The sequence below is a fragment of the Seriola aureovittata genome, chromosome 2, assembly GCF_021018895.1.
Source record: "Seriola aureovittata isolate HTS-2021-v1 ecotype China chromosome 2, ASM2101889v1, whole genome shotgun sequence".
NCBI lineage: Eukaryota > Metazoa > Chordata > Actinopteri > Carangiformes > Carangidae > Seriola > Seriola aureovittata.
The window spans coordinates 15,902,649-15,928,935 of record NC_079365.1 but is presented as its reverse complement, the minus strand read 5'-3'; the positions used below and the strand labels follow the sequence as shown (position 1 = coordinate 15,928,935).

The 26,287-nt window shown below is 41.2% G+C and overlaps 5 protein-coding genes and 1 long non-coding RNA gene across 6 annotated transcripts; 2 read left to right on the top strand and 4 right to left on the bottom strand.

Moving 5' to 3' along the window:
• Positions 1-374: 374 nt before the first annotated feature.
• Positions 375-5,259, bottom strand: ssu72 (SSU72 homolog, RNA polymerase II CTD phosphatase). Its single transcript, XM_056390276.1, has 5 exons — positions 4,991-5,259; positions 3,865-4,008; positions 1,981-2,120; positions 1,612-1,730; positions 375-1,322 (listed from the first exon to the last, which is right to left on the bottom strand). The coding sequence occupies exons 1-5, from the start codon at positions 5,068-5,070 to the stop codon at positions 1,221-1,223; spliced, it is 585 nt and encodes a 194-aa protein (XP_056246251.1). The 5' UTR covers positions 5,071-5,259; the 3' UTR covers positions 375-1,220.
• Positions 2,098-19,138, top strand: LOC130178263 (uncharacterized). The gene is made up of 4 exons (XR_008829136.1): positions 2,098-2,173; positions 6,020-6,122; positions 15,233-15,326; positions 19,027-19,138. It is a non-coding gene; the product is annotated as an uncharacterized LOC130178263 (long non-coding RNA).
• fndc10 (fibronectin type III domain containing 10) lies at positions 6,828-8,934 on the bottom strand. The gene is made up of 2 exons (XM_056390074.1): positions 8,825-8,934; positions 6,828-8,655 (listed from the first exon to the last, which is right to left on the bottom strand). Exon 2 carries the CDS (start codon positions 8,505-8,507, stop codon positions 7,437-7,439), a length of 1,071 nt encoding a protein of 356 aa, XP_056246049.1. The 5' UTR covers positions 8,508-8,655; positions 8,825-8,934; the 3' UTR covers positions 6,828-7,436.
• Positions 11,184-12,605, top strand: LOC130177995 (olfactory receptor class A-like protein 4). Its single transcript, XM_056390063.1, has 2 exons — positions 11,184-11,270; positions 11,359-12,605. Exons 1-2 carry the CDS (start codon positions 11,184-11,186, stop codon positions 12,379-12,381), a joined length of 1,110 nt encoding a protein of 369 aa, XP_056246038.1. The 3' UTR covers positions 12,382-12,605.
• On the bottom strand, positions 12,937-15,073 carry LOC130178046 (olfactory receptor class A-like protein 4). Its single transcript, XM_056390133.1, has 4 exons — positions 14,798-15,073; positions 14,462-14,722; positions 13,982-14,227; positions 12,937-13,760 (listed from the first exon to the last, which is right to left on the bottom strand). The coding sequence occupies exons 1-4, from the start codon at positions 15,071-15,073 to the stop codon at positions 13,548-13,550; spliced, it is 996 nt and encodes a 331-aa protein (XP_056246108.1). The 3' UTR covers positions 12,937-13,547.
• LOC130177923 (von Willebrand factor A domain-containing protein 1-like) lies at positions 16,474-26,043 on the bottom strand. The gene is made up of 7 exons (XM_056389943.1): positions 25,980-26,043; positions 25,646-25,752; positions 20,244-20,777; positions 19,772-20,050; positions 18,972-19,247; positions 18,415-18,690; positions 16,474-18,290 (listed from the first exon to the last, which is right to left on the bottom strand). The coding sequence occupies exons 2-7, from the start codon at positions 25,725-25,727 to the stop codon at positions 18,271-18,273; spliced, it is 1,467 nt and encodes a 488-aa protein (XP_056245918.1). The 5' UTR covers positions 25,728-25,752; positions 25,980-26,043; the 3' UTR covers positions 16,474-18,270.
• Between the last annotated feature and the right edge of the window lie 244 nt (positions 26,044-26,287).

Genomic DNA, 26,287 nt, shown 5'->3' with positions numbered 1-26,287 from the left:
AGATAGATAGTCAGTCCATGCACATTTACTTATGCTTCACCCAGGTCAGCTTTATTCAGCACACCTCAATAACTTACACGAAATGTCTGTGAACCACAAGATGGAGAGGGAGTGATTACTGCCCAAAGCCAAACTGATGATATGGTTTAAATATATTTGCCCTTAACCCATTATTGATTTGTTAAAAATATTTTAAATTAATGAAATTATTGCCCTTGTTCACAAAAAGCTCTAACATTTAACAAAATCAAACCAGATGAGCGATTGTTTTGACTTCTGTATTAAAGTATTTTCAAGTGGCATACTAATATTTAAGTGCATTACTACTCGAACATAAACCACATATCACAAAGCAAATAAAGAGTCACAGCATGTTTCTTAGAGATGTTTCTCTTTTTAGTGGATTCATATGTACATACAGAAAATTCAGGCACTCTGAGCTGAGCTCGCAATTTGCAGATAATTACAATGCTTCAATTCTTTGACATTTACAAAGGAAAAAAAATACTATGCCCTGAAAGATAGCATATCCGAGTTTAAATATGAATCAACACATTATATTGGAAACACATTGGAGGAGAGCCTCAGAGAGGTCTAGGTTTGGTTATTTATTATTAGCCCACCCACTTTAACTTATTCCTAACTAATCTACAACACATGGTCGCACAAAACACGCATTCAATTCAATTAATTATCTTCCCTATCTGACCCCAAGAAAGACATTTACACTGTCTTAGGTCAGAAATAAAAATCTGACATATATGCTGAATGCTGAAAATGAATTACAATTATATATCATCTAGAGAAAAAAAAAAATCCGCATCAATATGCTGTACTCAACAAAAATCAGAGGAACTTGTAAAGCAGTTGTTTGACTGGGGTGTGGGTGTTATGGCTCTCCCTGAGGAGACATGGCTGAGTGATTTCACTGAACTGGGATGGAGGGAGGACCTTGGCCTGACCTTGATCCGAAGGAATAAAGGCAGAGCGAGAGCAGCGAGTCCGTCCTCTGCATAGAGGAAAAACCCATCATCACCAATATGTCCAACAGCAGCCACTTGTTAGGTCCTGACCCAAACCTGTGTGTGTGTGTGTGTGTGTGTGTGTGTGTGTGTGTGTGTATTTGTTACAGATGATTGAGGTGTAGGTAGTGTGTGTCTGTGTTCTATTGTCTGATTGCTTGTGATCTGGGTCTGTGTTTATTGCAATTTTTCTGTGCATCAGTAGAAGCAGACAGTGTGAAGAAAAGGCCTGTTGCTCTTCTCCTCAAACTCTTGTAGGAGCTCATCGATTTCATTTTCCATGTCATCAGTGTGCTGGATCTGCAGGGGTGGAGGAGGACGCACATTTAACACAGCCTGCTCACACACAAAGACACACCAACATTTCATTGGTGTTTTCATTAGGTGATGACAGAATCTCTTCTTTTATCTACACAAAAGTAATTTAATGTATATTACCTGAAGATATAGATTTACTTAAAAATGTTATTATTTAACCACTTAGTGCCTTAACATGCCTGTCATATAATAACTACAGTAGTCTGTGGTGACTTCGTTATACTTTGCTCCCACTGTGCAATAGTATTTGAGAACCCTAGTAGACACTCACACATTGACACAGCTCACAGATGAGGAAGGCGCCCAGCGTGGCTTCCTCATGGTTGTCCTGAATGTCTACATTGATGACGTGTACAGGCTGCAAAGTCTCCTGCTCTCTTGAATTCAGATCTGCGGAGCAACAACAGATAAGAGAGAAAGCGCCATACACTCAGAAGTGTTGGAGTACAACCTTGAACTACACACAAAAAGAGGGTGTTTGTAACCATGCAATGACTCAGTGCTGTGGCTAATGGGGTGAAAACAGCTATTTAAAAAATCCCATAAAGATTGTATTAGTGCAATATTTGTGAGTATGAGTGGCTCTCAGTCACCAACTCTATTCCTTCAGTGACTAGACATTTCTTATTAGAAGCCTCACCCTCCAGCACTTGGTCATACACTCTCTCTTCACAGGTGATGACCAGGTCAAACTTCTCCTTGCAGTTTTGAAAGCGCTCTGGCTTTGATTTGATGCGCTTGTTGCGGTCCAGCATGTGCAGGATGCCGTTCTGTGTGTATCTGAAGAGTGGGAAGGTCAAGGAACACAGCACGAGCAAGAGAAACATTTCAAGGTAATACAACACATTCACCACACTATCAGACAGAGGATTTCAACACCCAGTAAGATATTCATTTTTCTGAATGGGACTATATATTTTGCTTGTACCTGTCGGGTTATGCGTCAGTCAAATCATAGACACAAAGAGCAGTACATACACATTTGAATAGTGTCAGTGTTTGCATTAGTCAAACTGCAGCACCCTCTAGTGGGGTACGAAAAGCCTATGTTAGTGGTCAGCTGTAAAAACCAAGGTGGATAGAAGAAAGGCGTTTCAGTGCAATGTCAGTAAAATGTGAAACGTTTACTGACTGCAATTAATCCATTCAACCAAGTTTTGATATTAATGTTATCAAAACGTTCTGATACTGCTAGGCTGACTTACAACAAAGATACTCAATGTGTCTGTACTGCATTGTTCCCTCCATGGCCACCTTGCTTGACATTGCCAAATACAAAAAAAAAAAAAAAAAGACCAACCACTATGCTGGATTGTCTATAACTGTGGCTATATTTGTAAGAAATCCATGCACAGTTGCAAGAACACTACAGTTTTATGTACACCCTATATTCATAATGCAGTTATTTACTGTTTGTAACAGCTAGTTTACAATTTTGCAACATAGTATAGTAGGTAGGCAACATTTACACCTGCAATACAATAATATTAATAAAAATAGCACAATAGTAAGTAAAAATCTGGTGAAGTAGTTTTGTCCTGGACATCCCTACATTTAGCCTGGTATTTTAGTAAACAAACCAATTACCTAATAGGAAAATTTGAGATAATGTAGTAATAAAAGAAGCACTCAAAATGGGGCAGGTATTACTGCTGACATTAATATTTTGAATGGTGTCGGTGAAGACCAAACCAGACAGTTTATGCATGTTCAAATAAAGTGCGAAAGAAAAATCACACACTACTGCAATTTGTACTCCTCTAGCGCATTACAGGCTTTTTGTAACATGGTCCATGTTTGAGTGCTCAGGTGACGCAGGTGATTGTAATTGATAAGCTTTAACTTACCTCGGGGCACTATAGTCAATAATATCTTAAACAAAGCACCAGTGCCTAATTTAGTGCAATTAATACCAAAAAAAAAAAAAAACGACAAGTGAGCAAGAGCAAAGTGCAGACAAGAAAAAAAGGTTCTGTCTAACTTTCTGGTGTTACGCAAATTGCAAAAGTATCTACTGTGACAAAGAGAGAAGTTACAACATATTAAAATGTAGGAAAACTGCATTAGAAAGGAACAGTGACAAGTGACAAGAAGACCCTTGCAAATACACACAATATAAGCTAAGGTGTTAGAAGAGACTATAGATTTCAATCAGATGGTCTCAGCAAAAACTTTATGATCTTCACCAAATTGCACTTACTGCTGCACAGCTGTTGTACTGCAAGGTGCTTCTCCTGTATTTCAGAGTTTCTTAAAGCGTACTGTATATCTGTCACCCATTTTAAAATCCCAACATGTGATTTACCCATCAGTGGTCTCCGTTCTGCTGAGTCGCTCCAACGCCATCACAGTGCGTGAACCCCCACAATGATTAATACCTAAACAAGATACATGTACATAGGCCATGTTCACTTTTCTGGCTTCTAGTGTATCTGTGTGTGTGTGTGTGTGTGTGTGTGTGTGTGTGTGTGTGTGTGTGTGTGCGCGAGAGTGAGTAAGGAAAAAGTGAGTGAGAAGGGGATACAGTTCCTTGTCCTTGCGGACCAAGTCGTTGTACATCTGTTCATATGTTGTTTTGAAGTCATACACATTTGGCTTATCCGGGGCAGGACCGGGTAGCTTGACATGAGACCCTGTCCCAAATGAACGCACATCAAATCCACGTTTGCTGAAAAGAGGAAAAGACAACAGAGTAAATCACATAACATTTCTTGAATCGACATTAGATACAAGAAAATATTACAAACAAGCAGAATGCATTAATCAGCATCTTTCCATGCCTGCAGTGTATCCTACACAATCTGCGTTTTCAGTTGTCTCCTCAGACCTAAGCATAATGAGTAAGCAAAACAGTGGCTGTTGTGCGTCACAGGTTGAATTAAGACATCACTGTCTGTCATTGCCACCTCTCTCCCGTGCTGTATCAGAATCAGACAAAACCCTATAGGGGGGATTTTTTTTTTTTTATTTCAGACGATCACATGGGTGAAATTGTCACCAACAAGCTATCTTGGTCTGTAGATCATTTTATCTTAGACAGTCACACTACCAGTAATTGTGACTCCTGGTTTTTGTTTCCAGTCAGGTCCTGTTGTTCAGCAAATGTCCAATGAGAACTTAACAACTATGTGGAAATGAGACCAAGTGTGCACTGTAAGGCTGTACAACCAGCACACGCCTTTGTTTAAAAATTAATAAGTCAAGCAAAATTTTCTAAATGGGAATGAGGGGACTGATCAGAAATGACAAGCCCCACTGTATTGTGGAGTTGCAGTTCCCCCTTCCGGATTTTTCCCTACAGGGGGGCGCTCTTGTCAACATGTGGGGGGAAAAAAAAAGACAACTACCTAACAACTTGGGCCGGTAATTTTGAAAACCCTGAAATCTTTTTGACAACAATCTGTGTTGACGTTTACTTTAGGCAACAGTAAACCTGAACCCTAGTGAAAAGCAGCGTTAACACTGCGCTGTGGCCCCGGTGTAGTTGTGGAGGAGCGAATCCATTGTTAAACGCAGCTGAGGCCCGACGAACTATCTGTAACCATGTCGGTATGGCTTAAGACCGCTCAGAAAATGTCCCGATTCCGCACAGATTTCGTTCACTTGACGGTCGTTTCTCGTCTCTCCTCTTCCCGGCAGCTCGTCTTTACCTGAGGATATTGTGCGCTTCCATACTGCGGTTCTGGTTGCTCGAGCACACAACCGCTACACGCAGCGGGTGGCTCGGCATTGCGACTCTTCGGCTGAAACTACCCGATACAAGATGTCAGAAACTAATGTAGTTAGTTTGATCCCTGTAAGAAAAAAATCACAAGACAAACTCCTACGTTAGGCTAAACAACAACGCGGTTCGAGAGCAAATACTGTGCGACGTGCTCGTCTCCTTTAGAAGCAGGAAGTTAAAATGGCGGAGTCCTGTGACTTGAATACGGCTTTATCCGGTGATGTCATGTGAGGGTGGGGTTTCGTACTTGCCAAGCCAAACTATACACAAACATTCTGTGAAAAATATGACTTTCTTTGAAATAGTTTGTACTACAGTAACAGTGGCTACGAGAAGACCTAGGGTATTTTATAACATGCACTTGGATTGCCTTATGTACCGCCATGACAAAATAAAACATATGCTCATAGTACTAGCAGTTTTTCATCAAGGATGCTTTTTTTTGAAATACCCAATTAATATGCAAATGAATGTAGCAAGACACACCACAATTTAATCTTATAATCTAGTACATATGGGGTACCTGTGGTGTATGATGAAGTTCGTACTTATGTATCGTTCTTTAGTGGTTTTGGTTCACAAGAAAAATCTGTTTCATCCTTTTTAGAGCCAAGTAGCTTATTAGAAGAATTTTACACCAAAATGTTTGATTTTGCATATTAAATATCTGCTGTCAGTTTGAATTTGTTAACCTGAAGTGTTGATGAGTTACAGCATTTCTGGGGAAATCTTTGTTACCTCCTTAATATGCTAATTGATAAAAGGTGCTCCAAAATCTAATCAGATTATCTCCTCCATACCTGGGGTGTAGGCATGGAGGAAGCATAGGAAGATGACATCCTGCATGGTGGTGGGACATAAAAAATTGGGGCTAATTTGTGTTTCAAACTGAGTGACTCCCAGTATACCTGAGTGAACTAGAATTATCTCCCGATCTCCCCTTCCTGAGTTACAGCATTTTGAGATTTCGCGTTCATGAGGATGGGACGGATGGATGGACAGATGGACAGAACGACGGGCAACCCAAAAACATAACGCTTCCGGCCCTGGAGTAGTATGTAAGTAGATGCAGTTCTTACAGTGGAGTACTACATAAGAATACATAGTGCAAACCTTTATGCCACATTTCATGGCATAATTTTTCCCTTTACTCGTTCAGTATCAATATTTATGTGTTTACCCAGAGATAAAACACAGCCTCAGACAACATCAGAAATTTTGTGACAGTGTTATATTGGTCTAATGCTCGCTTTATTATCTCTGGATGTATTTGGCCATTTTAGGCAATGCTGCAAATCAATGAATAGGCTCTATGGCAATATGGGATTTTGATATGATTCATGGATCAATGTGATTCACTACTTTGATTTTCTCTGTATTTAATTTACCGGGTCGGCCAAAAATGGACATTTCTGTGTGATTATTTTTGGTCTTTTCAGAAAATCACTGTATGTATTGCGATATAACTATATGACTTGTACAGTATTAGATCATATCACCCACTCCCACTCTGATCATATTTTATGATACATTTGTTTCCAGTTTAACTATCCGTTAAGGCATTATTCATATAAAACAAAACAAGCTAAGTAATGGGATTAATCCCCCTTTTCTGTTTTGTGATTGCCCTGTAAGGGTTTGTGTTTATATAAATATTTTTAATTCCTGTTGGTCTGATTCTTGTAGCTCGGCCTGGGATGTGAAAGCTATCACATCCACACACACTCAAACACACAAGGAGAAAAATAACAACAGCTGCAATGTATTAGAAATGACCTCATGGTTCTTTATTCACTGACAGCTGGACATGAAGGCATTTTAACTCGTCCTAACTTTGGCACAGTATTTGGAGATTGTACACCAGATTGTATTGCCCTTCACAAAATGGTACAAGTACATACTGTATGCAGAGCTAAAAGCAAAACAAGATGGTGAGACGATTTAGTCAAGTGAAAAATGTGATTCAGTTACGTCTGTGACCCAACAAGGACAGGACCTGTCTGGACTCTTTCACAGGGTGCACATTTAGCAAAACTGCTGTTTCTGATGTACTCAAAGCCATTTCATTACTTGTATTGCTGTGTAAATGCTGCCAGCACACACATTGACAGACTTATTCACAGACAACCTTGAACGAAAACAAAACACAGTAAACTACTGTATTTACTAAACGTAGGTTATCAGTACTTTTGGTTCAGTGCATCCTCGCAGAGGTTGACAAGGCATGTTATTTGCAGAGCCATAGTAGATTGTGCTTCAATTCAGTCATAACAGGATGTATATATCATATTATGTGGCTGATTGAAAAATAATTATTTCAGACAATGAGTGACTATGTTAAATGTAGGACATTTTATTTATTTAGCAGTGCATCAGTGATGCGAGTGAGTGCGATAGGAGTATGTGTGTTGTGTTGTGGGGCTCATGATGTTTTCTGTGATATATGCCACCAGCAAGCAAATGATGACCAGCATCACACAAATAGCTCCCCCCACCGTTGTCATGGCAATCACAATGTCCTGCATCCCAGATGGCGGCAGGGTAAACTCTACACAGTCCTGGTGGTCTGCTCTCTGAGCTGGATCAGAGCGGGGCAGGGAACGCAGGCAGAGTCGGTACGGGATGTTCTCATGCAGCTCGGTCAGGAGAAAGTCCCTGCAGCCAGATCCAAGATGGACACCAGCACACTCAAACTGAGTATAGCTTCCATTCCACCAGCAGCTTAACTCATAGCCTCCACGTCTGTGACGTCGGCCACTTAAAACAGTGTTTGATCGTTGTGTTTCCTCTCTTGTTAAATTTGTCCCAGGATCCCCACTGCTCTTCTGACCAGCTGCAGTCTCTTCTGTCTTTATTCCTCGGCCAGTCGTCGTGGATTCTCCCTCATGGGTCCACTGTAACAGTACGCTGCCATTGATAAGAATATTTGCCACCAGATTCCTGAAAGACACCACCGTCCTGCAGTCTCCCTTGTGACACTTGTACCCAAACAGTGTGTCTCGAAAACACAGCTGCCCCCCAATGCCGCCCTCAATCACTCGGTAGGCACACAGTGGTGACACCCCTTCCTCTGGGCTCCAGCTTGGTGCCCTGCCAGACCTTTCAGATATCACAGTAGTAATATTGCCTCTGCTGGTGTTGAAAGAGAAGCTTTTCACATGGCCTGTTACCTCTTCAAGCTTTGGCGATGGCCTACTTTTGTGGCTGTGATTGCCATAGTTAGAACTGATGTTAGTCTCTTTTAGCCAGTTTTGGAGTGTCCCCACATTATTCCTGCCTCTCACCTCTGATGCGGTTGTTGTTGGTGATGATAATGTTGATGATGTTGAGCTGCTGCGATGAGATCTGCTGGACCCAGCTGTCTGGTGTAATGTGCAGAGCAGGAGTGCCGATAAGGCGAGCAATGATGGTCGTTGTTGGCTTTTCATCTCACTCACTCTCATCAAATTATTTTCTCTCACAGTGGATCAGTTTGGCGACGGTACAGGGCGGGCTGATGTCTGCCATAGGATCAACTCAGCTTCACTGCACTCGACGAAATCCGTGTAAAACTGGATTGTACGTCCATGGGCGAGAGAAGCGGGTTTGCATCTACGACAGAAATAAATAACATTTAATCAAGCGTCCATTCAGACAGTAAGAGATCCGAGTATGACCTTGCATAGGATAAGCTTGCAGGGTGATGTCAGTAAAGGATAAATGGTGATCAAGTCACCTCAGTGTAGCTACCGACTCACAGGCATTTATGAAAACCACTTACTTGTTTCGGTGGGATGAGAGGATCCGGCTATCGTGCCATCAGATTTGCTTTCTTCTTCCTGCCTGGCTTGACGTAAAGGCTTTGATGCCCGCTGTGTGAGAGTGCACGTGGAGGCGCGCGCGCCGCGGAGTGCTTGGGAGCGTGGGTGCGTGCACAAAATATTTGTAGTTATAAACAGTCGGTCTGTGAGTCATCATCCCACACAGTGCTTCAGGCGTCTGTCAGTAACAGAGACAACAATCAGAGTCCTGACAACACCGATGGATGGAGGGTTTAAACACCTGTGCTGCTCACCTGCACGTCTCTCACATCCAGGCGGAGTACGCATCAGATCAGTGCTGCTCTTAGGCCCATCAGTGCAAATAACACCTACAGCAACATCCAAAACTGTTTCCCTAAAACAATCTGACACCTTTTCCTAATCCTGTATTATTTATGGTCTCAGAGAGCCAGAAGTGTTTGAAATAATGTTGCTTAGATAGACTATCAGGTAAAAATGTATATTAAAAATTAACATTAATATTTTGTGTTGAATTATCAGTTATGCTCATTGTTTTGGAAATTAATTCAACATTCATGCAATGATACTGACTCAATATTACCTATAAATTTATGCATATGTTTAAATGCTAAATCTTGGTCAGTTTTGTGATAAGGACAACTTGCTTGACTACACATGCTCTCTGTAAACTTATGTCTTGGTGCTTTTAAATACAGTTCAAATTCATTTTGCTAGTGGTAAATTCATTCCATATACTTCATTTTCCATATTGTTTAGCTTTGTTGCATTTGACCGCTCTCACTTTTAGTTCTATGCCCTTCAGTGACTGCCTTGCAGGCAGAAATACCTTACAGAGTGTTGGCACTAAAGCAAGACATGTATTGGAAAACCTGTATTTACAAATAGTTTGTATATCTGAAATATGAATCGTCTTGTCTGTGTGTTTCTGCACATACCTTTGGAGAAATTGACAAGACAAAAATAAAATACAATTTCAAACCCTTTATAATGCAGTTATCCACCACAAAAGGGGAATTAACTATATTGCAAATTTTATTACTTCAGTAAAAAAGTAGTTTATGTTGAAGGGAATGACTACAGCATGATGCAGTTACATCAACCCCTGCAGTTATACCTTTGTGAAGCTTGTGTTTGCATTTTGTTGAGACTGTGTAAGAGTTTAGATGTTCAACTTTATGGTATTTTTTGAATGTGTTAAATGGTGAATTATGTGGTAAGGTCTTCATCATATTGTCCACCCCTCTGATAGCAATGACAGAAATACTTAAACAGTACAGGATATTGCCAAAATGCTAAATACACCCTCAAAAGTTAAACCTCAGTTGTACTAAGACCTCTCTGACACAGTCTCAACTAAATCAAATGCTGCAAGGTAATAAATGCAGGGTTTTTGTATCAGATTGCATTAAGTAGCTGTACAAGTGTTGCTTTCATTTTGTCCATGGGTTCTTAAAAAGGAAGGAAGATCTACAGATAATAAATAATACCAAACACAATAAGAATAAATCTAATATTGATTTATGATTAAGATGCATCATTGACATTACATTTAATTAAGTAGTGCTTATGTGAGATTATTCTTAACAATGATGAACAATGCCTCATCCCAAAGGAGAAACTTGGCAACCCAGCAAACAATTAATATCAGGGGAGAGTATGAATAGCTGACTAATAAGAGAAAAAAATGCTGCATCAGTGGGACTGGCTCAGCACCACCTGTTCCTAAAAGGTCACGTTGGATAATTGCTTAAATCTGTGTGATCAGTGGTTTTTGGCACATATGATTGTCTGACACCACACATTGTTATTTAGCCAAGCTAGTCATGGGACGTTAACAAGATGAACTGAAAAATAAATGAGCCAACAGGGGAAACACCCTGGATGGATTACTGGTCCATCACAACGTGCATTTCCGTAGCAGACTTAAGTGACAGTATGAATTATTTTATTTATATTTATTTAATGTGAACAGACTCTTATGAACAGAACAAATAACAGCAACGCACACCTGTTGATGTTATTGTTCAGGTCAAGAGACAACGTTTTCATTTACAGTTGGTTGGCGATGCAGAAAGCTAATGTGGAAAATGCCAGCCGTTGCATATACAGTGAACGCATCAGCATATTGAACTAAATCGACCTTGAACCTGGTCAGCAAAGATGAAACCTTGGGTCTGATGAACCTATTTGTTTGTCTGTGTGTGCATATATAAAATATCACGAGGAATATCAGCAGCAGCGGTTGTATAAATGAAGCCTTGATGTTTCGCTCTACTCTCTTACACATGCTGTACACAAAGAAAAAGCAAACTATGTCGCCATGCAGAGGATGATGCCATGTCAGAAGTCCTCACTGTAGACGCTATTTTGTTTGGGCTCTTGGTATTTTCTGGCATACTGGGAAACATCTTGGTCATCCATGTGGTGAGATGATATGGAATATTATATTTGTAGTTGTGGGCTCAGTGTTTTTGGTAGCATTGTTCTCAGTCTGTCTTGCTTTTACTCTCAGGTGTTTCAGTCAGCCAGTGAGAGTCCAGCTCGGAGACTTCCTCCTTCTGACACTATTTTGGTGCACCTGTCACTGGCCAACTTGCTGACTTCACTTTTCCGCACCGTGCCCATCTTTGTGTCGGACCTGGGCTTGAATGTGTCTCTGTCTCCGGGCTGGTGCCGAGTCTTCATGCTGCTCTGGGTGTGGTGGCGAGCTGTGGGCTGTTGGGTGACTCTAGCACTTAGTGTCTTCCACTGCACAACCCTGAAGCGACAGCATGTGGCCTTTGGACCTCTCGCACAGCAGAGGGAAAGGCGGCGGATATGGATCATTCTGGGGCTGGTGTGGGGGGCTAACCTGGCCTTCTCTATTCCAGCTCTGGTGTATAGCACCCATGTTCATGGCAACGCCACCGTGGAGCTGATGGTGATCAGCTGCACCACCAGGCCTCTGCTGGGCTGCATCTGGGAATTCCCCTCTGAACAGCAGGGCTCAGCTTTTGCCTCCACTTCACTGGCACTTAATGAGGTGCTGCCGCTGGTGCTGATGGTTTTCACTAATCTGGCCACACTTCATGCTCTGGCCAAGCACATCAGAGCTGTCACTTCAGGGGGAGAGTCAGGAGGAACTCATGGAGAGCTGGACAAACATGTGTCCACTGAACGCAAGGCAGCTAATGTCATCATGTCGCTGGTGTCGCTGTTCGTGGTCTGCTGGGCGCTACAGGTCGCTGCAGTGACGTACTACAACCACGATGGGGGACACCATGCTGAAGGGCTGCTGACCGTGGCCCATTTTTCTGCCTCTCTGTTTGTAGGATTCAGTCCAATGGTGGTGGCCCTAGGACATGGCAAGCTGAGGAGGAGAATCACGAACATGATACTGGGGTGTTCTAAAGATCTTAAATGTGCTAGTGAGGACACTGATCAGGGGAGTAAATCCCCAAAGACTAACGGAAAAAAGGAAGAACAAACCATTTCTGTTGTTCAACAAGAGAGGAAAGTCATAAAAGTAGAGGAGAAAGGTAAAGCAAGCAAATGATGCAAAGTGTGACATCATGATATTCATTTAAACACTGAAAAGTACAAAAAATGTATACCCAGATAAGCACTGATGCATTATCTGTTTGAATCCTCCCCTTTACTGTCTGGACAGAACTGTTGTCAGGTATTATTTTAGATTATTTTGAGATATGTCATTACAAGCAGCCATTTAATGGAAGTCAAATTGAGACACAACACATTATTGCTTCTTTGTTGTTTCATTTTAGCTGAGATGTATTCTAATAATACTTTGAGTGATCTCACTTGTACATGTTGTTTGTGCCGTCAATTCAAGAGTATTTTGGTTAAAGGCTTCACACGCTTCCAACACAACTTTCTAATGGCTCAAACCCAGTCCAGTCAATCTCCAATCTCTAATAGCAAAAAGTAAAACTGTTCCCCAAAAATTTAGCACATATGGAAAATGAGAAGTAACTTGGGTGACGTAACTCAATAAGGGATCCTTGAAGGTTTGCTATTATTGTAGGTCTAATACTATAAATTTGTCCTTTATGTTCTCTTACGGCTTTCCCCCTTTTTTATCACTAAAATCCCTTATAAGGATCTACAAAGATCCAGAAACCAAGATATTTCAAATTGTGTGCCAGGGATTTCTGAGTCATAATTTATTTCTTTGAGATGTATTTAAAATATTATTCTGTGCTATTACAAATAGGTGGTCAAAATATGAAATGCTTAGTCCGAAGCCATCGAGGTAACAAATAACGTTACACTGAACATATACAAAAAAATGTTAGACCCAGATATTGGCTGGCAAACTAATAGAAACGTGTTGCAATGCAATCTAAATGAATTGGTTTTGACAGTTTTGGTAGATTTTCATTTTTATTTGGACCATTTGTTTGGATTGTAAATTATCACACCAACTATCAGCACCATTTACATAAAGAATTGAATTCACTGGGTCATGTAGCACAAATCCTTGTAGCCTGAATGACTTTCCTTTCCATTGAGTCCATCTCCATTGACACACACATATGTGGAGGTTTACAGAGAAAAACATACAGTATATTCACACCTGTGCCCACAAACCACCTTTAACTACTTGGAGAAGATGAGGCTAGGAATAGTTCATGGTTAGCAGAATTGTGTGAGATGCACCTCCATGGCTTCAGCAGAGTGAACTGTCGGCCAAGAGCTCTGTCAGTGAGAGAGCAGAGACTTGACGAAAGAACGCAGCCGCCTGTGGCCGACTGCCAGAACAACAGGTGACATGGCGATGAAGATAATGTTAGCAAAACGAGCAATAACCAGAAGAAACTCAGCCGCTCCGCCACGGTTGTAGTTGTAATAGTTGACAGAGATAATGCTGGTTCCCCAGGATGCAATGAAGAGCATTATGAGACCAAGAATCACCTGAAAATCACACACACAGGACAAAGAATTGGGTCACAAAAACATATGATAAGATATGATGAAATACGGTCACTTTGAGTCCAATAAAAATGTTCTTAAAACAATTTCCATATTGGCTATGTTTGTCTGTTCTTTTAATAAAATCGCAGGTCTGCTGTACATTTTAATTTACTCATTTACAACTTATTTACATGGCTTCTAGTCACCCTCTTCTTCCTCACCTTGGCTGCTCGTCGCTCAGCTGGCACCCGTTTTATGACAGGTGCATCTTGCACCGTACTGCGCGTCCTGCCATGGGTGTAGAGTGTGTAAAGGGAGCCCAGGTTGGTAAAAGCCATCAAGATTATGGGGACTGACTCATGGATCACCATAGATGTGGTGGCATAGGCCAGGCCACTGTGGCTGTTGGGAAAGTTCCACACACAGCCCAGCAGGGGGCGTGTTGTGCTGCTCACCAGCATCAGAGTCTGAGATGAGGAAGAAAGGAGTGGAGGCAGAACATGGCGGAAAGAGAGAGGAACATACACCAGCGATTTAGCTACAACATACACTTTCTTCAGAAGAAGTAGTTCTACTTTTGACACTCGTTTACATTTTACTGCTAATCTGTCTGAACTGAAATGAAATATACTTGAAAGAATGTTTTATACTGTGCTATTGCTAGTTCAATGGACTGAAACATGCAAAACCACTGGAATCACCTCTGTGGTGTTCACACCCCCATTAGTGGAAAATATATAAGCAGGAATGGAGTAGATAAAGTTGAGAAGCCATATGAAGCCAAGACTCAGCAGTAGCTTAGGAGCACCCCGGGGCCCATGAACATTCCCGATAGTGGGAGCCACACGCCTCAAAGTCTGGAGGTGGAACGCACTGAGGAAGAGTGTTGACCAGACATTGACCGATCGCAGCCACACCCACACACCCATCAGGAACTGACACCACTCTTTGGATGAGTACAGCTATAAAAGAAAGATGAGAGTATGAATAAAAATCTGTAACATCAACTTAACTTTTCGGCTACTAAGATCACATACCTCGAGTCCCATGTCTGAAATAACAAGCAGTGTGTTCCTCATCACGGACACCAGCACGTTAGACAGTGCCATGTTGATGATAATGATATCCGAGTTACGTCCTCCGCCACGGTCCATAAACACACTCTTACCAATCACTCCAATCACAATGGCATTACCCAGGATGCCCAACGTCACCAAGATGACGTAAAAAGACAACTGTGTAGGGGACACAGAAACACGAAGTCCCATCCCAACAAGCGTCTCATCTTCATCTCGCTCCATTATGTTGCTCATTGTTGCCACTGATTTAACAACCTTGTCTGTGAATCAGTTTTAACAGATGATATAAAGTCTTAAAGCATCCTTCATCATAATTTTTCTCCAACATGCTGCCAACACGGTGAGCACCAGTTTAATCCCCTGTTGGTGCTTTGTTCTGCTTGATCTTTGCAGGTGCAGTCATTTAAGACACCCTTTTGGACCAATGGAAAAAGGCAATCCAACTTGTGTCATCATGATAACAGGGCTGTCTCTACGCTACGTTCTGGTAAGGCAACCCCTGTTAGGCCCTCAGAAAGCCACAAAGCAACATTATGTTTTATGCCTCAGGGAGCTTGAGGTGCAAGTCGATGAGACACAAGAGATTAATCAGCTTCCCTGAGTGAAATCTGCTTTCTTTGCCACTTAATTCGTTACACCATCATCCTATTGGGAGTGGAAGCTTTTTTGCATTATTTCATGTATGTAATGCATGTGGGTGGGGTTTCAGCAAATGAGCAAAAAACTGAAGGAACTTTAATGCAGTATTTTGGCTTAAAGTCACCAGGCCAGAGGTGGGTGCTCATAAACACTGAAACACTTGTCATTTAGCATTGAATGAACCACAAGTCACAAATCACACTGATCACTAACATTACTAGAAACAAGCATACATCTGTCACAGGAGTTAGCATGTACAGTATAGCAATCAAATCTTTCCATTATGCTCTCATCACAGATCAAGATGTGCCACCATTAGCAGCAGGTGATGGGTCTAGGGGTTTATTTGTTGCTTGGGGTGCGAGAAGTCCACAGTTCATATCCTATACAAACCTCCACTTGTCACTTATTGGTTCAGGGATTGTAATAAGCAGGGAGTCCATGCAGGAGATATTCAACATTAACGTAAATTATTGTGATTAGAAAATACTAAAACTAGAGGCCATCGTAAAATGAGATCACACCCGCTGTGACGCCTGTCAGCATGCTGAAGTCCAGACCCATGAGCACCCAGTAGTCATTACTACATTAGTACTTAGACCCATGGGTACTCAGCACTCATGGGTCGGACCACCCATTTTTTAGCTCGACCTTCATTTTGATCTCAACTACACGCGTAAAGTTTCATGACTGTTCCTTACACGGTTATCTTTGGTGACAAAAGCTGCGCAGACAGACAGACAGACAGACAGACAGACAGACAGACAGACAGACAGACAGACATATAAACACCTACCAGAGTACTCAAAACAGTCTCTGTCTCACCAGGTCCTGGTGGAGTAGGTGTATCCAGGACACTGCAGACAAATATACAGTATATGCAAAAAGCAGTGTTTCCTATTTCGTTCTTACAGTGAAAGATATTAGTTTGAAACATCTGATTACAGTCTAAAGCCACTAGATGGCCCCACAAACAACCAAAAACCACAACACCAGAGAGAACAACACATTTTTAATAGAGAACTTTTTATGCCCTATTAATTACAAAAAGATCAAATGCATATGGACACAGTGCAAATATGTTTTTTTTTTTTATCTGGAAATCTTGTCATTTAATTTGCTAAGAAAAACATTTCACCAGACAAACCTGGCCACAAATTCAGTAGCACATAAAGTTAAATACAAAGCAAAGAATGTAAAAAAAAATAATATTCACAGTAGATATTCACTCTGTACTCTGCAGCGTACACAATGTACAGAAACCGGATGCTGGTACAGAGAGGAATTTACTCTGATCTCAAAAGTGGATAACATAAAATACCACAATCATCTTCATGCAGGCATCACTTCCTCCCTGCTTCTTATCACTCACAGCAATACAGAAACGCACCCGTCTGTGATTTCTGTATTTGCTGCTTGTTTGCTTGTTGCCTGCTAAATGTCCATCACTCAGTGAAACCCAGAAAATCATGAATGCAGCTTTTCTCTCTGGGCAAAAAAAACATTTTTTCCTAACTTATTCGTGATCAGCTTTAAAATCAGAACATTTTAAACTCCTATAATCAACACAATCAACAGTCCAACTAGTGAAGAGTCACTTGAGAGGCCACAAAGTGGTAAATAACAAGCAGAAATCTGGTGACTGAAAATTATTCCAAAAGGACTATGATGCAGCATTATTTTTTGTTGGTCTTTTATCTTCTATCAACTCATCATATCTATCATGATTTGGTGTCGGCAGCCCTCGGATTGTAGACAGTAACTTTGCACTGATACCACTCTGTGTTATATCAATGTATTTTGATCATTTTCACAAATTAACACTGCTTTCATACGTTTCAAAGGATGAGTCATCCGCAGTCAGAGCAAGTGATTTGCCAATCTGAGAAAAACATTAACAGGCAAAGTCATAGTCCTAAGCATTCAAAGTTTCTTCAGCTTCAGGCTAATATTAGACTAACTCATTTAACAACATTCATGTGAAAACTAGTAGTGGAAAGATATTACATTTGTGAATGAAGACATCATTGAATTTAAAATACTGTGTTTTAAAAGGGTTTGAGGGATATGGTGACCTGTGTGAGGACTTTGTGGCAATACCACTGTAGTGCCAGGCCTCCAAATTGATGCCCATGTCTCTTTTTGTAGCAACTGAAATTACTAATGCTGTGAAAATTAAATGCAGGTCAATGTGATTATCAGGCTCCTGCAGCTCAGATTCTCAGGTTGAAATTCATTATGGTACTTGTATTTTTAATTGCATAGCATTAGCTCTACATGATCTGACACCAGGGCCAGTAGGAAGGTACAGTAAATACGTTTTCATTTAATTTCAAGTAAATACCAGCTATAATTATAATTATATTATTAACAGTACAATTTAAGAGAAGGCTGAAATTGCAGAATGGTAATCAGAATAATGAACAACTTTTTTCAGTAACAGTAGTTCCTCATACTGACTGAATGTTGAATATGCATACTCTGCAGCTGTGTATGTTCCCGACTAACTGATACGTCTGAACAAAGGTATAGTGCTGTGGCACTTCTTATGAAGTTGGTGATATTTTCATTTGCAGGAGAAAAAGACTATTATGCTTGGTATTTACTCAGCCATTGTGAGGGCTGAGGTGATGCGATAAAGTCTTTTCTGTCATTGTAATTCATTTTAAGATGAAAACTGAACTTAACTTGAAATAATATTCAGTCCTGCACAAGTTATCTAGTGCATCCAGCACTTAATGCTTGATTTCATCCATGTTTTTTGCTGCAGACGGTGCTTCAGACTCTGGCTGTTAACCCCACTGGCTGGAATCTATCAGAGAGCAGAGACAGAGAAACGGGAAATTACACTTCCTCTATTGAATCAAATCTGCTATGTATGAACATAATTGCAGGAATTAGGAAAAAAGCAGATGATAATATTCAGCTCAGCTAACCTGTGTGACTCTCGGCGGTGCAGCATAACCCGTCTCCTAGGCCTGAGCTATAGACTGGAGACACACACACTCGGCTGCTCGGGGCGAGATGTGTGAGCCGTGTGGATTGAGAGGCAGCAGACAGGTAGACAGAGGACTTTGAGGAGGACCTGTGAGTGTTTTCTCTCTCCCAGTTCAGCCAATAACCTTTCAAGCCTTCCTGATGGGCCTGCCATGCGACCTGCACCTCCTGACGCCCCACTGGGGTCAGCTGAAGGTCGGCCAGAGCAGGCAGAGCTGTTGCAAGGGAAAGAAACAAAAGAAAAACAAGGGGCAAGATTTTAACAGTTTAGTCAAGTGAAGCTGATACACCGAGAAAAAAGTAGGAGTGATTCATAAAGGAACTCTAAATTGGCAACTTCAAAAGGTCAGCTTTCACAAAAGGAAAATAAACAGAACAAATGTGATGCTTTTAAGCAAAGACAACTGAATTACCTGGAATAACATTTGAAAGACACAAGCTCATACTTACACACAGACATAAAACATGGTATACAAATGTCAAACAGAAAGCGTACCCTCCTGAGTGCATGCCCTCACTGACATGGCTATTTCTTTCCCATTCATATGCAGAGCACTGACTGTGACCAGGTACTGAGCGCCCGGCTCCAGGCCGGTAAGTAAGGTCGAGTTTTTGTGGCTGTCTAACGTCACAGTCTGGACATGTCCGCTCGGGATGGCTCCGTACTCCACCGTGTATCTCTGGACCCGAGCCAGTTGCAGGGGACCCCAGCTCACACGGATCTGATGAGGGCCGGAGTCTGACACAGAGACCACTGCCGGGCTTAAAACATCTGAAGTGAGCGCAGGAAGAAGGGATACAGGTAAGGTTATGACTACCAGCATCAAATTTAGATGAACTCTTATGAACTTAGATTAGATCAAATCTGGTGAATATAAACACGCCCGACGTGACCTGTTTGAACACCTCACTTGAAGCAAACAATCGCACTACAGAAACCCTACTGTGCTTTAGATTGATGTGAAGCTGTACAGGGTTTTGTGTGTTATTACAGACTGTAAATGTGCAGACATGTGCACTCATGTTACAATAAACAGCTTACTAATGGCATGAATATCTGTATTGTAGAAAACCAAGAACCCGCTTGACAGGTGCCGGCGGAATGATTTGGTGCTCAGTTTTCTAATATGAGGAAAATGGAAATTCGAATGTCTACAAACTCCATCTTCTAAGGAAGATAGTGAAAAATGCCCAAAAGCTCCATGACTGAGTGGACTTCTCAGCTATTTCTTCTTAAGTGAAGCTCATTGCAGGACTATAAAAACACATGTGGAAATCCCTTGTAAATCATCTCACCAGGAAGTGTGGTGAAGTCAACAGAGAGTGTGTTAAACAGCCTGTGGTTGGACTCTGGGCGGAGGGATGCTGTATAGGTGGTATCAGGCTGGAGGTTAGTCAGCTCTACCCAGCTGGAGTCACCTGAGAGGGTACGTCTACTCTCAGGTTCTGTATTCAATATGGAGTTATACCAGAGCTCATAGTAACCGCTGTCTGCTCTGAGAATAGGACGCCATTGCAGCACAGCACTGTGGGAAGTCAAGTGAACCACACTCAGCCGTTCTGCACGAATAATTTCTATAGATAAAACAAGACGAGGGGACAGAGAGCAGGGATAAGAGAGATAGAGAGAGAGAAAGAGATAAAATATAGAGACTGGAGTTATTAATTCTGTTGTCACAAGACACTTTTTCTTTCTTAAAATAAAATGTCTGCCATGGAACTACTGTGCTGTACCGTGCTGAACCCAAAATTTAAAACACACACATACTGATGATGGCCTCCCTCAGGTCTTCTGTGATGATGTCGATGTTATCAATGTCCACAGAGTAGAGGTGGGACTCCAGAGGAGGTGTCACTACACGTTGTAACACCTGGTAGTTACCATGTACTGTAGATATAATTAACACAGAAACTCCCTGCGCCTTCAGCTCCGTCATGGGCTTGTCCACGTCTCCAGGCTCCACACCATCAGTCAGCCACAGCAGCACCTTTGGGACGTTCTTCTCTGTCAGGAGCCGCTGGGCCACCTTGAGCGCCGCCACAGTGTTGGTGTCTCCCTGCAGGTGGCTGACACTTTGCAGGGCTGTCTGCAAACTTTCCTGACTGCTGTGGACGTCCAGGTCGAACTTCAGGTTTGGGGTCGTGCCCACCTGCAGCAGCCCGACTCTTACATGCCCACGGCCCAATGAGAAGGGGCGAAGCAGCTCGGCAGTGAAATGCAGCAGGCGTGAGAACTCGTAGTTTGCAAGACTTCCTGAGGAGTCCAGCAAAAGGAGAATATCCCCTTCACAGCAGTTCAACACTGTGAACAACAGGAAGAAAAACAGGAAGGCCATTTTAATATTTGAATGCTGTGTGAACTTCACGCTCGATTTTTCTAAGCCTTTTAAATTGATATGGCAAACTTGAGTAGACAGATTGGTGTATTTACACTTTCAGCAGTTACGCAGTAACATTAGCCTTAATTTAAAGTCATGTTTCTGGATGAGACTGCCCTCCTGTAAAAAACGAGCCCATAGGTCGTTTGTTCAGCAGGTTAATATATTCTCGCTCCTCTGCTCTATTTTGGTCTCCAAAACAAAGGGAAATATCTGGGTCTTTACCCACCGAATTTGCCACTATGTTCACAAGCTCGTCTTTGACTTTGTCTGCCTGATATTTGATGCTGGGCAGGTGCATGCTGCATCTAGAAAAGATGCTGATGAGAGCAGCAGAGTCAAGTGATAATTCTCTGTGGGTTTGTCACTATGAGTGAAACCGTTTACATTACATCGTCATTCGATCCATGTTAATGTAAGAATACTGATGACAACAGCTTTAAGGAAGAGCTTCAATTTCCCCTTTTTTTAGGCACTGGATCAAGGTACAGACAGGCAAGGTTTTAATTAACGGTTATGTACAATTTTTATAAACCATGGTGAATTATAAGGTGCTAACGCTGCATCCTGCAAAGATACTAGCAACTGCTCGCAGTGATGAATCATCCCATTCCACCCCGTGACCACGGTAATATCTCAGTCATATAAAAAGGCACACTGATTTGTGGTATTTAAGACATGACTGATGTCTGAACTTATTAATGCCACAGATGCAGTTAGTTCTTGGAGAAGCATTGATATAAAAAACAAGAAGCAATAACAGGTATATGAGATGTCTTGTTTCATAGATATGGCTGAAGTCCTGAGTACAATCTGCTGTACAGCTTGCACTGTATCAAAACATGTCAAAAACAGTGCAGTGACAATACTTTAGATGGAGCTACATCAGAGGATTTATGATGGTGAGGAGCTGAGAGAATTGGTCACAGGAGACGATTTATTGTATGAAACCGGCGTGAGATTTACTTTGTAAATAAATCAGTAAAAAAGAAACAGAGCAGAGAGAAGAAGAGAAAGCACATCCAGCATCATGGGATTTCTCCACTTGAACGAACACACACTGGTTTCTCCATTTCACCCATCATCATTTCTCAGAAGCAATTGTGCTCCATTTCGTTGTCACAAAGTCGTCTTACTGGAATAACTTTCAATGAAAGGAATCAATTCTATCTACAAGCACCATCCTGTACCATCAGATACATGTCCAATGCATCTGGTGACTCACTCATCCGTTTCTCATCTGTTTCTCCAAGAAAAACAATGAGTGTTTCCTGAAAATCCTGCTAAGTGCAAGAGACTTTTGGTACATTTGGTGCCTGTACTATATGAAATATTGGTCTTACACCTTCACCTATTATAAATGACTAATACTGTGACATTAGATAATTTGAATTGAGGACCCATTCATTCATTAATTGTCCACCGCATGATACATTTGCTTTATTGCATCACTTCTTCCATGTCATTCACACTTCTCTGTCTTTTCCATTTGCAGCTCCTCTGCAGAACACACCCATTATTTTATTGCAGCAATGGTCCATAATCATTAAACTTTCATAGGAAGGCAGAAATTGAAGCAGTAGGAAAATAAACAGGCAGAGAGGAAATGAGGGAGAAAAGCGCAATCAGATGAAGAGGCGTCAGCCAACATCTTAACTTACAAAGATTACAAGAGGAGACAGATGCTGCAGGGGGAAACAGCAGAGGTTTCAACAGACATATACCTACCTACCTATCTACTACCTACCTATATATATATATATATATACTGTAGACATATGTGTGTGTGTGTGTGTGTGTGTGTGTGTGTGTGTGTGTGTGTGTGTGTAACTAAAAGAGGAAAATGAGACGGAGAACACAGAAACAGAAAGATAAGGAGATATTAGAGTTGGTGATGGAGATGTGGAGGAATTGCTCCATCTTTGCGTTCCTCAGAGAAGTGCATGTGCATTTGTATATTTGTGTGAGCGAGAGGGACATTTGAGCATGTCATCTGTCATTTAATTGGTTTCAAGCTGTGCCAAGGCCATATGCCACACGGCAGAGCTGCACAGATGAATGAAAAATATGTTAATGCTTCCTGTGAAGTTTACTGAGTGCACTACCAACATACACTGACATCAAACAGACAGATGGTAGACTATCTACTCTCTGTTAGATCAAAATCATTCCAGGCAACTAAACTGTTGATTTTTACACATAAACTGCATGTTGCATTTTGTTGCTTTAAACATTTACAGATTTCCTGCAGAAAAGTGAAGCCGCAAATTAATTAAAAATTCCACACATTCCACGTGGCCTTTTTTCCGGCGGGGGGGGTCAGGGGGTCTCTAACTTAGGTAATCAGTCAAAATATTTTCTTTTAATTAGCTGTGGCCACCTGTAAGGACCACAACTTTCTCTGTGTCAAAGTCAGCATTAAGACCAAAGCTCCTATCATCCCTATTGTCTGTAATGCACTGCACCTGGAGAAGAATTAAACATGAACAATAAACAGTTCACCTGCATTAATGAGATGATGTGGAAGATCCAAACACGGCATGCACCAGTTTTTATTTCTAATCTCTTTCGTCCCTGTATTAGATCTTCCCTTACAACCCATGTTAGATAAATAGTTTGATATTAGTGGAAATACATTTTCTTGCTGAGAGTTAGACGATAAACCCCTCTCATTTCACATTGCAAATATGAAGCTGGAGGCAACATCTGGGTTAGCTTAGCTTAGCTTAGCATAAAGATTGTAAAACGGGGGAAGCAGCTCACCTAGTTCTGTACTACTTCTTGGCTGTGAGCAGTAACTTTATGGAGTGTCTGCTGGTCGCCTAGCTGTTTGCCTGTTTGCAGTTTTTGTGATAAACTAAGCTAATCAGCTGTGGACTCCAGTTTCAGAGATGCTGGTGTAGTTGCTAGTGTAAAGACATAGCATTTTGAAAGTTATGACATGACATGGCTGATTTATTGTGGAACATTCTAATTGTGTCCTTGTATGTTTAATTACAATTGATTATTTCAATTTCTTATGTACTGATATACAGTACTGTGCATTACTGTGGACAGATGCATTTCCTGACTGCTCTCTGCTTCTTTTGGAACTGGACAAAAGCTGTCTAGTGGCATTATTTACAACCAACAGATCTGTATTCTAGTTCATTATTTTAAGTCAGTTAATATGCACAAATTGTGTTTGAAGGATAACTAATAAACAGTGTCTTATCTGTTGATTTGACTCAGTATATAAATATACCAACAAGCCTGTGTAGGCGCTTGTTTCCCCAACACTTGGGCATCTTGTCTGGTCTAAAACAATCATTTGTTGAATGTTGATAATGACACTAGTCAGCCTCCCCCCAACAGCATCAAAAGCACACAGCAGAAACGACAGGCATCTACAGCACGTTATCTTGTCAAACCTCCAAACCACATCTAAACCCAACAAACTGGTCTGTGTTTAACCCTCATGTTGTGTTCATTTCGTTCATGGCTACTCAACAAATTTTACAAATAAAGGTCAGTGTGACAATCATGGGGAGTCTGCAGAAGGTGGTTTGTCAAGTAATCAGAAATAATCAAAAGTAACCAGGGTTATCGTGGCTTGGGCTTGGAGAGTACAGAAAGAAAGAATCAACAGAAAACCTGCATTACAAATTGAGCTCCAATTTAGCTGTAATATCGCTAGTGGTGTCATAATTTGGAAGAGATGACATTATAGTTTGTTACAGTTCATACCCTCTAATAATTTGTTCCATAGAAAGTCACAAAAACAACTTTGTGACTTCAGTCCAGTTACAGCCACCTGGCTTCTTTTCCAGCTTAAACTGAAATAAATCTGATATCAGCTGCAGAGACGAGGGAAGAATTGCTGCACTAATATATATAAATACTCTATTAAAAGTAAAATTAAAAACCTTACTTAAGTAAAGGTACACTAATATTATCAGCAAAATATTCAAAGAGTAGCATGTTAATATTAGATAATTAAGGTGAAGACAGCTTTAACTACTTTATATACTGTTGGGTAGTTTTATCTTTAATAATGCATCATATTTTATACAGTGATCAAACATTTTATGTGTAAAATGATAATCTGCAGTGACTGAAGCTGTCAGAGTTAAAGTGTAAGAAGCATTCAATTTAAATGCTCAAGAAAGTACAAAAGCTGTGCTGAAGTATAGTACGTTTTTCTCCAGTGACCCTTCATACTGTTGCCTATAACAGCCATTATTTACATTCATTATATTTATATTACAGATATTGATTAGATAATAAACTGTGACCATATAAATGACATTCTTTATGTTCTGAATTAAAAGTGATGAACCACTGTTACGCAACGTATCACCACACATTAACCCCCCGGAACAACACTGTCCATGTGACTACTTGTTCAAACCAGACTGCCTATGCAAATGATCCCGGCCTGTTGCTACTTATTAAATGTCAATGATCGTGTTTTTATGTCTCACTGCGGTTTGCTGCGATCTGACTCATCAACATTTATTAACAACAATGTGTAAATAATTTACACACTGAAAGGAAAAAGACTGCTCTCGCTTTAGAGCTGTTAGGTGATTTATACAATTAAAGAAACGTGTTCTCGTGTCTTTAACTTTAAGCCCAGACTCCACTTACAAAAAGTCTATTTTTCATTACCCCACCCTGAAGACGAATACGACTGCAGTCTTTAAACGTTGCATTTGTGTATTAGGTATGTGTGCTGTTAATGTTTTGTTCGACTACATATCTGCACATCTTCTGTTTCATGTCTGTGTCGTAGCTTATGTTATCAACTCACCTGTGGCAGGTACAGCAATTTGCATGTTGCTCCGCGGCAACGTCGCCCAGAGAAAAACGCAGCGAAGTAAAAAGGCCTGCATCCTCTCCGGGCAGCATCAAAAACCCCTGTGAGATTAAAAACAGACAGATCAATCAAGTGAAAGAACTCACACCGGATCCCCCGGTTCCCATCGCACTGATCACTGTCACTAATGATCCACTCTGTGTCGAAGCAGCGCTGCCGCCACTTGTGGTAAATTTTCTTTAGAAAACACCTGCGTCATTCATACTCCTCACTCTCCACAGGGTTGTTTCCGCGGTGCAGTTATTTCAATTAATGTAACATTACTTACTCTCCCAGTCTCCCGCACTGTTTCATGACTCTACACAGTTCACTTTCCAGGGAGCTGAGATTACTCCTCCTCCTCCAGCTGCTGAGCCAGGAAATAAAAATCATTGTCACCTTCTTCTGGACTTTGGACTTTGATGGGACTTTTAAAAAGCTTCCAGGATGACTGCTGTTTCCCTGCTTTCCTCCTGTACTGTAATTTTCACAGTCCAGGGGTCATCACACTTAATCATACAAACATTCAGGCACTAGACCAGATGGACAAAAGATGGGGTGCCCCAGAGGAACCAAGAAAATCTCATCATAAGCATG

Coding starts and splice junctions, on each gene's coding strand:
- fndc10 (XM_056390074.1), bottom strand. CDS start 8,507: ATGAGAGTGAGTGAGATGAAAAGCCAACAACGACCATCATTGCTCGCC.
- ssu72 (XM_056390276.1), bottom strand. CDS start 5,070: ATGCCGAGCCACCCGCTGCGTGTAGCGGTTGTGTGCTCGAGCAACCAG. Junction 2,121..3,864: donor GTCCGCAAGGACAAGGAACT/GTATCCCCTTCT, acceptor CCCACTCTTCAG/ATACACACAGAACGGCATCC. Junction 1,323..1,611: donor TCTGTGAGCTGTGTCAATGT/GTGAGTGTCTAC, acceptor CCACCCCTGCAG/ATCCAGCACACTGATGACAT.
- LOC130178046 (XM_056390133.1), bottom strand. CDS start 15,073: ATGAGCAACATAATGGAGCGAGATGAAGATGAGACGCTTGTTGGGATG. Junction 14,723..14,797: donor TTTCAGACATGGGACTCGAG/GTATGTGATCTT, acceptor TTTCTTTTATAG/CTGTACTCATCCAAAGAGTG. Junction 14,228..14,461: donor GGGGTGTGAACACCACAGAG/GTGATTCCAGTG, acceptor TCCTCATCTCAG/ACTCTGATGCTGGTGAGCAG.
- LOC130177923 (XM_056389943.1), bottom strand. CDS start 25,727: ATGCAGGCCTTTTTACTTCGCTGCGTTTTTCTCTGGGCGACGTTGCCG. Junction 20,778..25,645: donor AATTGCTGTACCTGCCACAG/GTGAGTTGATAA, acceptor TGTTGTTCACAG/TGTTGAACTGCTGTGAAGGG. Junction 20,051..20,243: donor CCTGAGGGAGGCCATCATCA/GTATGTGTGTGT, acceptor TTTTATCTATAG/AAATTATTCGTGCAGAACGG.
- LOC130177995 (XM_056390063.1), top strand. CDS start 11,184: ATGTCAGAAGTCCTCACTGTAGACGCTATTTTGTTTGGGCTCTTGGTA. Junction 11,271..11,358: donor ACATCTTGGTCATCCATGTG/GTGAGATGATAT, acceptor TTTTACTCTCAG/GTGTTTCAGTCAGCCAGTGA.